Genomic DNA, 16,737 nt, shown 5'->3' with positions numbered 1-16,737 from the left:
ACAGTGCTCTGTGAAAAGGGGGTTTAATGCATGTGCCTAAAGTGTAGTCCCAGATTAGCCTGTGCAGTCCGCAAAGGCTAATCAGGGACCACACCTTCCCGCCTAAACTGGAGTTTTGCTAAAAAGAGATTTTCTTTAAACGAAACATATCATAAAAGCAGAACATGACGTCCCTGATGACAAATTCCAAACCAAGGGATCATCCGTCCCACTGACAAACATAGTGACTCCTATATAAACATTTCAAACTTAAATTTTGGGAGTATCATATTATGATTAGTTCTAAAAGAACAAACTTCCATTGAATTGAGCCTCGTTCTAGGAAAACTTGGCTGAATGCATGGGCAAAGTGTCATCCCAGATTAGCCTGTGTTGTCCCAGATTAGCCTGTGTTGTCCCAGATTAGCCTGTGCAGTCGGCTCAGGCTAATCAGGAACAACACTTTCCGCCTTAACTTAATAGCGACTTCCTTTAAACTAAAAATCATAAAAAGCGAAAAAGACTGCATAACCTAATCAGGGATGACACTTTAAGCACATGCATTAAGCCCAGTTTTCCTAAAACACGGTTCAATTTTTATAAAACATGACCCCATATTCTTACTGAGTTTTTACTAAACTTACTGGGTGCAGCATGAGCCTCTAGCAGTGTGACAGGAAAGCGCTCCTGGCGTAGGTCCCAGATGGACAGCACCCCATCGTGACCGCCAGTGGCCACAATGTGCTGCTGGGTCGGGTGGCGGGCTAAACACTGTAGGGGCACCTGCTCTCCAGACCTGAATATTCAATACTAGTGGGTAAAGTGTTGTCCCAGATTAGCCTAAGCAATCCGCACAGGCGAATCAGGGACGACATTTAAAGCTTTTTTTGAATTTTTGTTTGAAGGAAGTTTCTTGTACACAAAAATACAGTTTATGCAAAAAAAGTCGTCCCTGATAAGCCTGGGCGGACTGCACAGACTAATCTGGGATGACACTTTACGTATAAGCCCCATTTCCCCACAGCATAGGGCCCTGTCTTTACCACCCATGGCCACACTTAACACAATTACATTAAGACCGGATTGACCAGAGCAAGGTTCAATCAAATACCTGCAATTTGTATGGTTTCTTATGTTTTTTGAAAGTATGCAAATCTTTTAATTATTACAAGAGCAAGTTTATTGACAAATCAAACAAGACTATTGCCAAGCAATAAAAGTCCCCAACCTACGCAGGATCCACCATTTTCAGCAATATTTCTAGTCTATTTGTTGCCATAGCAGCCAGAATTCTTGACGTAGGAACAAAATGAAATGAAGTGCAAAATCTCCATATTGCCATCTGTCCATGTTTCAAGTATCATGTAAAAATATGAAGAACTTTTAAAGTTATCGCAGGATCCACCATTTTCAGCAATATTTCTAGTCTATTTGTTGCCATAGCAACCAGATTCCTAGGCATAGAAACAAAATGAAATGATGTGCATAATCTCCATATTGCCATCTGTCCATGTTTTAAGTATCATGAAAAAATATGAAGAACTTTTTTTAAGTTATTGCAGGATCGAGAAAAGTGTGACAGACTGACTGACAGACACACAGAGCGCAAACCATAAGTCCTTCTCCAGTTTCACCGGTAGGGGACTAATAAAAGTATACACCCAGACTTTGGCAGAGACTAGTTCACAGAGACGAGTCTTCAGAACTGTACCCACACTAGAAAGTCCTGGACATCAGAACTGTACCCACACTAGAAAGTCCTGGACATCAGTGTTCTCTCGAATGTAAAATATCGTAAGTGTTTTTGCCTAAAGTGTTGTCCCAGATCAGCCTGAGAAGTCCACACATGCTTTTCAGGGACGACACTTTCCAAATTATGGAATTTTTTATCTAGAAAAAGTCTGTTCTCAACAAAAATCCAGTCTAGGCGTAAAGTGTCGTCCCTGATTAGCAGACTGCACAGACTAATCTAGGACCACACTTTAAGCACATGCATTAAACCATGTTACAGAATGTACGCACACTGAGAAGGTTCTGGAAGGTTCATCAGTGTTTTCTCGAAGGTCAAATATCTTCAGCTGCCCACATGAGTCTATCGTTAAGATGTCCAGCTGCTTCAAGAATTTAATGCCATTTATACTACAGCTGTTGGCTTTTTCTGAAATGTAATATGCCAAATATTTTCCAATGTGAGAACTGTGATATGAAATATGGTATAAAATGTCATGACGAATTATGTCGGATCATAATGTCTTATGAAGTGTTCGTACAGAGGCCCTGTGTGCGACATCGAGTACAAAGTCTCACCTAGTATTCGCAATGGAGCCCTGCATGTCACATTGAGTACGTGACTCAACTAGTGTTGGTACTGGTGCCCTGTGTGCCACATTGAGTACTGTGACTCACCTAGTGTCCGTACTGGTACCCTGTGTGCCACATTGAGTACTGTGACTCACCTAGTGTTTGTACTGGTGCCCTGTGTGCCACATTGAGTACTGTGACTCACCTAGTGTCCGTACTGGTGCCCTGTGTGCCACATTGAGTACTGTGACTCACCTAGTGTCCGTACTGGTGCCCTGTGTGCCACATTGAGTACTGTGACTCACCTAGTGTTTGTATTGGTGCTCTGTGTGCCACATTGAGTACTGTGACTCACCTAGTGTCCGTATTGGTGCCCTGTGGGCCACATTGAGTACTGTGACTCACCTAGTGTCCGTACTGGTGCCCTGTGTGCCACATTGAGTACTGTGACTCACCTAGTGTCCGTACTGGTGCCCTGTGTGCCACATTGAGTACTGTGACTCACCTAGTGTTGGTACTGGTGCCTTGTGTGCCACATTGAGTATATAGACTCACCTAGTGTCCGTACTGGTGCCCTGCTTGCCACATTGAGTACTGTGACTCACCAAGTGTCCATACTGGTGCTCTGTGTGCCACATTGAGTACTGTGACTCACCTAGTGTCCGTATTGGTGCCCTGTGTGCCACATTGAGTACTGTGACTCACCTAGTGTCCGTACTGGTGCCCTTTGTGCCACATTGAGTACATTGTCTCACCTAGTGTCTGTACTGGTGCCCTGTGTGCCACATTGAGTACATTGTCTCACCTAGTGTTTGTACTGGTGCCCTGTGTGCCACATTGAGTATATAGACCCACCTAGTGTCTGTACTGGTGCCCTGTGTGCCACATTGAGTATATAAACTCACCTAGTGTCCGTACTGGTGCCCTGCCTGCCACATTGAGTACTGTGACTCACCAAGTGTCCATACTGGTGCTCTGTGTGCCACATTGAGTATATAGACTCACCTAGTGTCCGTATTGGTGCCCTGTGTGCCACATTGAGTACTGTGACTCACCTAGTGTCCGTACTGGTGCCCTGTGTGCCACATTGAGTACTGTGACTCACCAAGTGTCCGTACTGGTGCCCTGTGTGCCACATTGAGTACTGTGACTCACCTAGTGTCCGCTCTGGTGCCCTGTGTGCCACATTGAGTACTGTGACTCACCTAGTGTCCGTACTGGTACCCTGTGTGCCACATTGAGTACTGTGACTCACCTAGTGTTTGTACTGGTGCCCTGTGTGCCACATTGAGTACTGTGACTCACCTAGTGTCCGTACTGGTGCCCTGTGTGCCACATTGAGTACTGTGACTCACCTAGTGTCCGTACTGGTGCCCTGTGTGCCACATTGAGTACTGTGACTCACCTAGTGTACGTACTGGTGCCCTGTGTGCCACATTGAGTACTGTGACTCACCTAGTGTCCGTACTGGTGCCCTGTGTGCCACATTGAGTACTGTGACTCACCTAGTGTTGGTACTGGTGCATTGTGTGCCACATTGAGTACTGTGACTCACCTAGTGTTGGTACTGGTGCCCTGTGTGCCACATTGAGTATATAGACTCACCTAGTGTCCGTACTGGTGCCCTGCCTGCCACATTGAGTACTGTGACTCACCAAGTGTCCATACTGGTGCTCTGTGTGCCACATTGAGTACTGTGACTCACCTAGTGTCCGTATTGGTGCCCTGTGTGCCACATTGAGTACATTGTCTCACCTAGTGTCTGTACTGGTGTCCTGTGTGCCACATTGAGTACATTGTCTCACCTAGTGTTTGTACTGGTGCCCTGTGTGCCACATTGAGTATATAGACCCACCTAGTGTCTGTACTGGTGCCCTGTGTGCCACATTGAGTATATAAACTCACCTAGTGTCCGTACTGGTGCCCTGCCTGCCACATTGAGTACTGTGACTCACCAAGTGTCCATACTGGTGCCCTGTGTGCCACATTGAGTATATAGACTCACCTAGTGTCCGTATTGGTGCCCTGTGTGCCACATTGAGTACATTGTCTCACCTAGTGTCTGTACTGGTGCCCTGTGTGCCACATTGAGTATATAGACCAACCTAGTGTCTGTACTGGTGCCCTGTGTGCCACATTGAGTACTGTGACTCACCTAGTGTCTGTACTGGTGCATTGTGTGCCACATTGAGTTTATAGACTCACCTAGTGTCCTTACTGGTGCCCTGTGTGCCACATTGAGTACTGTGACTCACCTAGTGTCCGTACTGGTGCCCTGTGTGCCACATTGAGTACTGTGACTCACCTAGTGTCCGTACTGGTGCCCTGTGTGCCACATTGAGTACATTGACCCTGCCGTCCTCCCCACCGGTCACTATGAGATCATCGCCCTGGGTGGCCAGACATGTACATGGGCAGGACACATCCCCGAGACCTGTGTGCAGACCAACCCACTGCATTGCGTCTTCCAGCGACTAAAAGAATATCACAGAACATTGTGTTGTGTCTTCCTATGGCTAAAAGTAGAGCATACACACTATGGAGTGGCCAATCATGTACATGGGCATCACATGCCCAGAATATCTGTGTACAGACCATTCCACTGCAGTGTGTCTTTCAATGACTGAAAGTAGAGCACACACTTTAGGGAATAGAAATCATCTCCCTTTAAAGCTTATTACTTCCCTTGGATTTTGTCCAATCCAACCGGGAAACACAATGCCGCCTACTGCGCCGCTTTGATTTATTTAACAAAAATATATACGTGGGCAGGTCAGATAACTATGTCAATTTAAAGCTTATAACTTCCCTTGACTTTGTTTTTTCGACCCTAGACCTTGAAGGATGATGTTCACCTTGAAATTTTACCACTCAAAATGTGCAGCTCCATGAGATACACATGCATGCCAAATATCAAGTTGCTATCTTCAATATTTAAAAAGTTATGGCCAATGTTGAGGTTTTAGCATGACGCCTATGTCGGACGGCGGATGACGAGCTGGCTATTACAATAGCTCGTTTTTTTTCCGAAAACAGCCTAGCTAAAAAATAACAGATATGCAATAGGAAAAAGGTTTAATAAAACTGCCATGTTTTTATAATAATTTATGCTTATCTGAAAAATATTGCATGTCCAAACATGTTTGTTTTCATTATTAGGGATTTAGCTACAGCAGATTAGCAGGGGGGCTCCTTCTGTTTGTATGCCACAACGTGTAAAAATATGTGGCCCCTTCCATTTTTAAACCCTGTCTTTTTATATAATTCTCAACCTGTTTTGATCCTTTTTTTATTGATTAATGTTATTTGTTTATACAAAACCCACATGTGTTTGTTCTTTGCTATTGCCGATTTTATAGAGTTACTTACAGTATGACTTGATTTTATCATCAAATTACATTTACAATTTAATAATAACAAGACTATTGTCAGGCAATATGGTGCCCTACCGGTGAAACTCCACCATTGTCAGAATTTATTTATTTTTGTTGCCATAGCAACTAGTGCTGCAACAATATACCGGTATATCGGTATATATCGCAATACGCAATCCGCATATTGTATTGCGATACGATTTTCGTCATACCGGTACGAAAATTTTACAAACATGCATCTACATTTCGTTCAGAAAAGCCATCCAAAATAGTGATATCAAGGTAAACAAAACAAAGCGGTATTTTGTAAAAATAAATTGTTACGTACAAATGGCATTCTAAAAAGTCTATTATACAGAGTAGCGTTGTTACATGGGAGCATTCATTCTATGCTTTTAAACGAATTATCGTTGAATTAATTACGCACAACTAAATGTTTCTTTCGATTCTGAAATGAGCATTATTAAATTTGTAATCCGAATTTCGGAAACATGCTTCCGAAATGTAATGCTAACGCGACAATAAAAAAAGTGCTTTATTCTTTTTCTCAATAAAAAGCGAAAGCGCGCAAAAATTATACAGACATGTAGAACGTCGCGTGCAAAGTGTGGGTGTATTTGTGTTGTATAAAACAGGAACATCACGTCAGGCGATTTACGCGTGTTCAGTGGGAAAAAAAAACGCCCGATTGGAAGTTATTTCATCACATCTTTAAATAGTAACAAATGCTAAAATGTATTTGATATGTAAGAAAATTGGTGAATGTTTGTGTTTTGTGTTATTCTTGAGCATTTTTATAGTAAACATTTACCAGAATTTGCTTTAAAACTGGAATATACGGGATTATCGGGTAATTGGCGAGTCATAACTTTGGTACAAGTAAGCAATATATTGCGATATATTGCAATACGGGTTTTTGAGCTGACAATATATCGCAATACGCTTTTTGGCGTATTGTTGCAGCACTAATAGCAACCAGAATTTTTGACGTAGGAACAAAATGAAATGACGTGCATAATCTCCATATTGCCATCTATCCATGTTTCAAGTTTCATGAAAAAATAAGTTTTCGCAGGATCCAGAAAAGTGTGACAGACTGACTGACGGGCACACAGAGCACAAACCACAAGTCCTCTCCAGTTTCACCGGTTGGGGACAATAAGCATACTTCATGAAATGATGCTGGATGAATGATTGAATATAAGTACATAAGTGGGAACGGCATAATTAAAGTCACAGTGCAAAAATCTTAGTAAGAATCCTCTTACATGACAGATCACAGCCTTTGAAAAAAATCTGTTATTATAACTAATACATGTGACTTAGTTATCAACATGGTTGGCTGCAGCTTACTACAGTACAACACCTCTTCTTATTTTAAGTACACATTTACTTGAATACAAATAAGAGATGTGTTTGTCAGAAAAACAATGCCCCCTAATGCGCCGCTTTTATGTTTTTACCTTTGACCTTGAAGGATGACCTTGACCTTTCATCACTCAAAATGTGCAGCTCCATGAGATACATATGCATGCCAAATATCAAGTTGCTATGTTTAATATTGCAAAAGTTATGAAGGTTAAAGTTTTGGTTAAAGTTTTGGGACACACACACGGACACATACAATGACAGACAGGCCAAAAACAATATACCCCCGATTTTTCGATCCGGGTGCATAAAAACAGAAAATCCAAGCTGTATCAGTGTCTATTCTAGATAGTGCCTTTGTGCGATATGCACTATTTTTTTCAAATACAGTGCACATTTTCTGTATAATGTGAGAAAATTGGCGCACTGGATATCATTTTATTGATCCTTAACGCAGCTAAATTCTGCTTCATGTATTTTTAACAGGAAGACTGAATGTAAAAGAGAATATACTCTTCGATATGCAGGTTAATAAAATTTAAAGATTTTTTGTTTGAAAGGACACGTAGTGGAATCATATGGTGAAATGATTGTTCACTTTTTTATAACAGCAACAACATGGGTTAATACAAAATAAGAAACTTCTTAAGAAAATCAGAAACTTTTATATGTTTACAGACATAAATAAGACGTTTTTGTAGGGAATTGGAAGAAGAATATAACCAACTAGTATTTGTTTATTATTTATTACTTTAAATGATTCAGAAATATCATTTTTAGTAAAGTAGGTGCAATACTATGGAAAGTGCTGTTATATTTGGCCGCAGTTAACATAGTATTTTACTGACCTGGCAGTATGTAATAATGTTTCTATAGAAAAATCCCCAGTATTTGTTCAAGTAAGGGGGCAATTTCTCCCCTACTTTTCTAGAATAGACACTGGTATCACCTGTAGGTTCCTATGTCGGTAGATGGTCAGAGACCCAAAGGAAGATGAGGCAGCTATGGCATCACTTGTCATAAACTGAAAATATACAGAAACAACCTGATAAAACAATGTAGAGAAAAGATGTTTGTAATGTATGCATCAAAGTAGTCCAATAACCTTGACCTTGGAACTCTTGATTTGAAAATCACTAGGAGTCATCCATGATCAAGACTACCACCAACTAATTTATATGATCCAATGATTTTGCTAGATATTGTGTGGAAATAATTTTCATGTTGTTACAAGTACATATCACCTTTGTCTTTGACCAGTTGATCTTTAAATCGTTCGCCACGACTCAGAACACAAATTCAGACAGGTAAATAGAATGTATGATCTATTATTATTTATTAATCATATGAACATGAAAATGACTCTGTAAGAACCATAGTAATGTTAAAAGTTATTCAAAGAATTTTTCATAATTATCAAGAGGGCTATAATTTGTAGTTCTTAGCTTAGTGCAAATACAACCATCTCCAATACTGCCATTTCTGTGAGACGTGGACTGAATCTTTTTTATCCTAGTGCCCTCCATATTTATGACTTTTGGGGGGCATTACTCAGTGCCATTCAAAACAATTGAGCCTCACTCTGGGTAAATGGGATTTTATGCAGTTCATCCGCAGAGGCTTATCAGGGACTATACTTACCTCTTTTATGGAAGTTTTCATTCTAACCCTTTGCATGCTGGGAAATTTGTTGTCTGCTAAAATGTCGTCTGCAGAATTTCTAAAATTAGCATTTTCTTCAATTTTTTCAAAGAATACTATCAGAATAGCAAACAGTTTGGATCCTGAAGAGACGCCACGTTTTGTGGCGTCTCATCTGGATCCAAACTGTTTGCAAAGGCCTTCAAAATTCGGTTCCAGCACTGAAAGAGTTAAGGGAGTCTATTATACACAAAAATGCGGTCTAAGCATACTGCACAGGCTAATCTGGGATTACACTACGCACATACATTAAACCCAGTTATCCCAGAGCAAGGTTCAGCAAGGATCAACAATTTACTACCTGCATGTCTGTGACATCTCCTCTGTGCGGTACTTCACACAGAATGATGGGCTCCCTGTCACCTGCTGTCTCATCATCACCGCCCATGTCACCCAGGTCTGACCCCCCTGGAGGTATCTGCCACAGGCACACTCGCCCAGCCTGGTAACATAGCAACACACATCATGGAAATTAGTCAGTACAAGGAAGTCAAAATCTCCTATAACTCAATGTTTTCATTAGACAAGAGTAAAAACAGCATGAAGTACCTACATGTACATGAATGTTACAATTTCTGAGATGGTTAAGACTTAATGATTTGTTTGTCAATTATTATTTCCACTTTACAGGACTTGCATCAATCTTTGAAAACTGTAAATCAAATCTTAATGGCATCTGATTTTGAGAGTGTTAGTCATAATATTTTAGTAATGACAGTGTGAGACATAATGAACATTTCTGAATAGAAGTGAAGCATCAAATTAACCCTTAAAGCGCTGGAGCTGAATTTTAAAGGCCTTTGCAAACAGTTTGGATCCAGATGAGACGCCACAGAACGTGGCGTCTCATCAGGATCCAAACTGTTTGCTATTCTGATAGTATTCTTTGAAAAAAAAAAGAAGAAAATGCTAATTTTAGAAATTCTGCAGACGACATTTTAGCAGACGACAAATTTCCCAGCATGCAAAGGGTTAATGTTTGTCTAAGGTCACAACTGTTTTCAATAATTAAGTGCATTATTAGAAAATTCATTCAAAGAACAGGTCTGCAGTCCTCAAAATTTACAGGGGTCTCGCGAGAGATTTAAATCCTTTAAATGATTTACTTTGTGCCAGACTTTGACTGATTAAAATCAATTTGATATGGAGTATTGGACACAGGAGCATTCTCAGCCATAAGTTGCCCCATTTACAGGTCATGCACAGTTGAACATTCAAAAGAACAGTTCGGAGCTTTTAGACTTCTTTAAATTGTTCATATGATAACTTTATTAATTGCCTTGTTCTGGCTACAAATAACTATGCTTAATTTTCCCAACGAAATTCTTTAGTTTAACTCTTTAACAATGTATATAAACTGTGAAAAAAGCATAAAATAAAAAGAAAATTTGTTGGTTTCGGTGCATTATCGATTTTAATTCACTCGTGATCATATAAAAATATTATTTTTTATGATCACTCGTGAATTAAAATCGATAATCCACTGAATCCAACAAATATCCTCTATATATCGATCATGAGGCAGTTGTTTCTAAAAAAAAAAAAAAATTTTTTTTTTTTACTTTTGGAGGGGATTTTTTTTTTTTAAATGGGGGAAAATATATACTATTTTGGGAGGGGAATGGAGCCGAATATCGGCCCCGAAATTGCCATAAAAAAACACTGTGTTGAGATAGGTCAGTATTGACTTGTGACATTTACAGTTATAATTGTATACACCTTCATGTGTGGTGTGTTTCGGCAGTTCAAAGCAAATTCAAGAGAGAATGGTAACACCCTAAATGACGGGGTTATTGTTTATCACAGTATACACAGCGATTTTTTTGTCCAATTGGGAAAGGTACCCTAACGGTCCAATTGGGAAAAATTGAGTCCTGAAAACCTAAAAATTGGGAAAAATCGAGTCGTGAAACCCTCAAATTGGGAAATTGGTGTATTTGATTTTATGCTCCCAAATACTTTAAAATTGATAACTAAGTGTTTTGAAGCTGTCAATATTATATTTACCTAGGTTCAAACCATAGAGCTTCATAGGGAAACTAACAAAATGTTGCATTTTCCAAAAAAAAAATATATTTTTTTTTTTTTTACCTTAAATTGGGAATTTTTTGGACAGCAATTGGGCAATTTGTAGTTTTTTCGTAATTGGGAAAGTGCCGTTTACCGGTACTTTATAAAGAAGGAAAAAAATCGCTGACACAGGTGTTAAAGTGATGTACAAACAATCTGGTCAAAACTGGATTATGAATGTCGGATAAAACAGAAGTGGGTGAAAAATAGGGTAAAATACTGCTATAGCTTGAAACTGATTTTATCTCAGCAAATCTCAGATTAAAACATGTTATTTGGGGATTATGCTCATCAGATTTTTGGGAGCCATAGCCAATTCGCGATATATTGGAAAACGCGATATAAAGGACCGTGATATATTGGAGTCAATTTTCAACTATAAATCAGTAAATGTTTTTTTAGTTTTTCATTTTCTGAGGGGGAAAAAATCAGTTTTTTTGGGGAAAAAAATATACTTTTCAGACGGGGGACTGCCACCGAAATTCGGCGGCGGATTTGATAGATTGAGGGCCATGTCTAAGTCAACAAAAAATGACTTCTCCCTTTATTTTAACCTTAGGCCGACTCCTGAATTGTTACCCTTTTACAAAACAAACATGTCACTCTTTTTATGTTAATTTAATACAACAAAATTGTATTCACAGTTTATCACCAGTCTACGATTGAAGTACTGCAATTAGATTAAAAATTGTAAAACTTTGTTGATTTAATTCTTATAAGTGCTTTCAAACAAATATGGTATGATATTTGTCATGTAAGGAGATTTTTGTGGTGGCCTGGTAAGCTCAATCAGGAGAGAAAAATATATTTGTCGAGCTATGAATTGTATGCCACTCAGTGCTCCAGCTAGGCCTAAATTTGAGGGCGCCCCGAGCTGCCCTCCCGAACCTCCGCCCTGCCCTCCTGAACCTCCGCCCTGCCCCCCCCCCCACAATTTTTTTTTTTTTTTAATATGATAATAGATAAATCTCTTATTACATTACAAGTAACTTATTTATTTCTCATAACGACATTGTAGAGATTATATTTAAATGGTTTAAACTTTAATAACAATGGGAATAATATATTCTAACAATTATAATAACATATAAATTAACATGCATGCGGAAGCATTCCAGAAAAGCCTGCGCACTCGAAAGTGCCCTTTTGACAAAATTTAGCGTGTCAAAAGTGCCCTTTTGGCAAAAAAGCCACCCTGCCCTTTTTAAATCCTAGCTGGAGCACTGCCACTTATTGTGAATATTTGAAATTTACAAAAATAAAGCATGATTTTTTTACAACACAATGGCTTGATTTCAATATGAACACAATGCGGACCTAAAAAATGTGCATGAGATGTACAATAGCAATATTAAATGCTAATTTGGATGATGTGTATGATTTAGGACACTTAAGGCACTTCAACAGTGTTTCAATACATACAACAGAGGAACAGATAAGGTGCGTATTTGCGTAAATACCCAATCTAAAATTGCCAATTACGCATAGAAAAATAAAACCATGCGTACCAAAACCCAATTTGAAATCGCTGATTACTCATATCGTATTTCTCCTCTGCGTAACGAGTAAATCTGTCCTGGATATACCCGGGTTTAAAGTAACGAGATTTTGTCCGCTTCGTCCAAGCACTTTCAGTATAACCTTCAGCACAATAATATGTACGGAAGAAAGCGTCTATGTAACTACGTGTTATTGTTGTAAAAATGTCAAAACCGCGAGGCCGTAAAAAGTGACTCATCGTTTCCCAGACACAAAAAACACACACTCAATTTTAAGTTATTAAACCGCAAGCAACACAAACCCAAAAGCGGAGAATATAGTGAAACTAATTCTTGACGGTATTGTGTCGGAGGCAAGCGCTGACAGTGCTTACATTGTAAGAAAACTGGTGGGAAAAAAACGTCGATAATTTTCTAAAATCAAGACTGTATATTATAGATACATCTACATAATAACACAAGATCAATGAAATTAATCAATTAAGAGTGGAACTTCAACCAGCTCATTCTGGCAAACATTTGAGAATTAAAGACAATGAAAATACCCAATTTTAATACAAAAATACCCAATTGTCAATTAAAGTAGTGGGTACCGACTTTTTTGTACCCAATTGAAAATGAAAATTCCCAATTGAACTCAAAAGAAGTGGGTATTTACTCAATTACTTAGAAAAGTTATCTGGAGCTCTGCATACAGTACACTGAGTGATAAATGTATCATTAGTAAGGCTTTATTAGTAGGTCAACATTTGTTATCGTTTTAAACTAGAACATTAAGAAATCATTCTCATAAAGGTCTAAGAATTACAAAATGTGTAAATTGTGTTTGTTTCTATTTGTGAGTAAATTCAATTCCGAATGGAGTACAAACAATTCACAGAAGACAAGACAGAGTTAACACTAACAACGTCATCCCAGTTTCCGGATGCAAACACATCAGAGCCTTGTGAGTATACACCCTGGGTCGGCTGAAAACGGACTTTGGATATCTTTTGAGATACGAATTTTACTCTAATATCCGCCATTTTAAAATAGTGTCACATGGCGCGAAATTTGCACTCGAAACACCACAAAATTCCAAAGAACTATTATGAATTAATCAGGGCAAAGTTTTAAGTTTGGAAAATGGTACTCCATAAAGTGGATTAGACCACAACGCCTAACAATGATAGTTCCAATCAACTCAACGCAGCTGTTCTCTCCCGAAGTCTGCGATCGTTAACCACTGTCATCACAAGAAAATCCTTCCAGATCTGGACGGATGTTTTTTGTTCGAGTATTATTTTTCTTTTATTTTATATTTTGAATATGGTGTTTAAGTTTAGGTTCATAATTAATACATTACCTAGATTAAAAAGAGTAAAAATAACCACGGGAAAATTATTGTTCCTAGTGGTTCGACTATCATCATGTGGGTGGTTATAACGGCAGGGATTTGATATCTGATATTGAGGCAGAGTTCCAATGTTACCCCGTTATATTTATTTTAATTGTAACGGGTTTGAGTGTATTTACAAAAACTATGTACAGAGTGTAACTGACGCTGCACCAGTCAGGCTCAAAACTGAACAAAACTGCCATGAGCACCGAATTGAGCATGATGGTAAAGGTCATTTCAGATTATTGACTTAAGTATGTTTGTGATGCTCGGCACTTAACTTTTTTCTAGTGAAAACAATCTTGTGTGAATCACACTGGTTGCATATTGAACATTTTGTGGCAAGTAATTGAAAAATTGTCTGGTAAATGACACAGTAACTGTCCGGTCAAGGTGCACCATTTCCATTAGACCTTTGACCTCTATAGTACGAGTGACATTGACCTTTATGACGGGGATCATATCTTGCATGTGACATGTCAAATCCCCATGCTAAACATTTGTCAATGTTGAAAGTTAATTTAAAATTGTAATATAAATGATGAAGTTACACATGCAATGAAGCACACACGCAATCATGCATATACTTACATAAGCCTTGCACATACACTCCAAAATTGTAAAAAGCAAGCACACTTAGCCCTAAAAGAGAAGAATGTCAGGTCAACCAACGTCCAAGATGCCAAGACTAAAGGCAAAGCTAAACGCCAAGTTATTAATTGCTGCAGTACCATCCACGATACTACAGACACGATCCCTACCAGCTTATCTCCAGAAAATATTCATGCAACGGATCGGCCACAAGAACATGAACCAACACCTGTTCACAAGTTCAGGATTCGCAAGTCAGACCAGTGCACCTGTCAGACTGTCAGCATGACAACAGAACACTTGCTGCTGTCCTCTACACGATGGTCTCAGGCGTCAAGTCGGTGTGGAGGAGGCCACGATGCACAGGAAGCACAGTATGGAGGACCTGCAGCGCACAGTTACCTTTACACAGAAAGTCGACGTGTCAATCTCAGTCAACAGAGATGCAGAAAAAAGTAAAGAAAGTCTTTCCCATCAAGATGAAATAAGTCGCTGCGGACAAATTACCAAGGTCTTGTCTGTGTTTCATTAGACACATGGGTTCTTTGAAATTGGGCGCTGTGTATTTCATTAAAATCCATACATAGTCTGTCATAAGATTACAATTCCTGGCCATTTAATGCATCTTTGGTCCTTTTGACAGTTTTGTCTACATCCATTTGACCATTAACATGAAATTTTTCAATAAATTCTGCAGTGTTATGCAATTCACAATTGTTTTCTTTGGTAAGTTAAAGCCACACACCTTGAAATGAAGTACATGTTAATCAATACATATAGATGCAATTTGAAAGTGTGCAAAATTGTCATTAAATCTATAGCCTAGTTCGCAAGTAATTTTTTTTTTTTTTAAGTTTAAAACTGAAAGTAGGATTTCTATACTTATGTGCAAGACAAACGCAATTATTTTTAAGTTTTAAAGCGCAAAAAGACGGATTTCTACCTTGTAACCACCCGATATATTCTAATTGAGATAGATAAAATTAAATCTATAGCCTAGTTAGCATGTTATTTATTATTTTTCAAACGGTGCCGCTTTTAAAACCGATAGTAAGATTTTTAGATGCATACGTCCATTTCGACAAACGCGATTGTTTTATAGGTTTTAAAGGGCCGTCCAACAAATAAAGCATCGGGCGGCGCGAAACGATATTTTGGGAAACTACGAGGATTGCTTATATCGCTAAAAAATACATCCTCTGGATGGTCTAGGCGGGAGACATTTTACTCCAGGACTCCAGAGGTCAGTGGTTGGAGCCCTGTTGAGGGTTACTTGTTTTCCCTTTTTAAAATTGTATTCCTAATTTTTTTACTGGAGATATTTAGTTCAAATGTTTAAATTTATCAATATAAATCATTTAAAGCATTTAATGACAAGCTTTAATACATGCCAAAATCTGTTGGACGACCCATTTAAAGCGCAAAAGAGACGGATTTCTACCGTGTAACCACCAGATATATTCTAATTGGCATAGATAAAATATGTTTCTTATTTATACTTAAATTTACTATGCCATGTATTTCATTTCAAGATGTGTGGCTTTAATGCCAAATAAATATTATTAAAGCAGGTGTATCAAGCCGTAAAGCAAAATTTAAAATAAGTCATGTAATAATATCCCTTCAATATTTGATTGTTTTTCATTTAATAACACTTTTATTATTCTATCTCTTTGTTTTAATTCGCTATACGTCGTAATAGAATAATATAACTATAATTTGTGACTCTCAATTAACTTATGCCAGGTATGTGTATTATACACATACCTGCTTATGCGCAAGAATTTGACGGTAACCTGCATAGCTCGATCAAATTCCTACTGTTATAACCAACTACATGATGATAGCCGAGTCACATGGTACAATAATTTTCCCGTTAATTATTTTTACTTTTTTTTATTCAGGTAATACAGTTTTTACTATGAACCTAAATTTGTACACGATATTCAAAATATAAAAATAATATATACTACCGGTACTTTTCATAATATAATACTTAAACAAAAAATAACATCCTTCCAGATCAATCTGAAAGGATTTTCTTGTGATGGCAGAGATTGTATGTTAGAGCATAGAATGACAACTCTGCATGGATATTGACACTGATTTTCAACTCCGCGCAGAGGTTTGACTGGAACCAGCAAAGCTGGATTAAATCCCTGCGTTCATAACCAACCAAGTCTAGCAATGTGGTACAATAATTTAACGTTGTTATTTTTACTTTTTTGTTTAATTTAAGTTATTTATTTTTTAATTATAAACCTAAACTCATACACTACTTTCACTATATAAAAGAAAATGATACTGCTTTAAATAATGTATTACTTAAAAATGAAATAAAACCCTTGCAGAATTTGTTTGTGATGGTAGAGATTGTATGGGAGAGCATGGAATGACAACTCTGCGTGGAGATTTACTGATTTACTAATCATTTTGTGTTTTGGGTGTCTTGATGGGTATGTTCATGCAAACAATA

The 16,737-nt window shown here is 38.3% G+C and overlaps 1 protein-coding gene and 1 long non-coding RNA gene across 3 annotated transcripts in view; both read right to left on the bottom strand.

The window, feature by feature from the left end:
• LOC127848469 (nucleoporin Nup43-like) overlaps positions 1-13,365 on the bottom strand; it is a 36,531-nt gene extending 23,166 nt beyond the window's left edge. Inside the window, exons 1-6 of one of the 2 annotated variants that reach the window (XM_052380949.1) lie at positions 13,198-13,365; positions 9,025-9,165; positions 7,972-8,046; positions 4,586-4,754; positions 2,002-2,137; positions 624-775 (exon numbers count right to left, since the gene is read on the bottom strand). In XM_052380949.1, coding sequence (XP_052236909.1) covers positions 624-775; positions 2,002-2,137; positions 4,586-4,754; positions 7,972-8,046; positions 9,025-9,165; positions 13,198-13,317 — 793 coding nt within the window. In that variant the 5' untranslated portion in view covers positions 13,318-13,365. Of the gene's footprint in view, positions 1-623; positions 776-2,001; positions 2,138-4,585; positions 4,755-7,971; positions 8,047-9,024; positions 9,166-13,163 lie in introns of both variants that reach the window. The other variant, XM_052380950.1, reaches the window with a different exon arrangement.
• Positions 3,010-4,580, bottom strand: LOC127848473 (uncharacterized). Its single transcript, XR_008034527.1, has 3 exons — positions 4,536-4,580; positions 4,386-4,435; positions 3,010-3,085 (listed from the first exon to the last, which is right to left on the bottom strand). It is a non-coding gene; the product is annotated as an uncharacterized LOC127848473 (long non-coding RNA).
• Positions 13,366-16,737: the final 3,372 nt, after the last annotated feature.

This window comes from Dreissena polymorpha, chromosome 10 (genome assembly GCF_020536995.1).
Source record: "Dreissena polymorpha isolate Duluth1 chromosome 10, UMN_Dpol_1.0, whole genome shotgun sequence".
NCBI lineage: Eukaryota > Metazoa > Mollusca > Bivalvia > Myida > Dreissenidae > Dreissena > Dreissena polymorpha.
The sequence above is the reverse complement of the archived record's forward strand: the minus strand, read 5'-3'. Positions and strand labels throughout refer to the sequence as shown.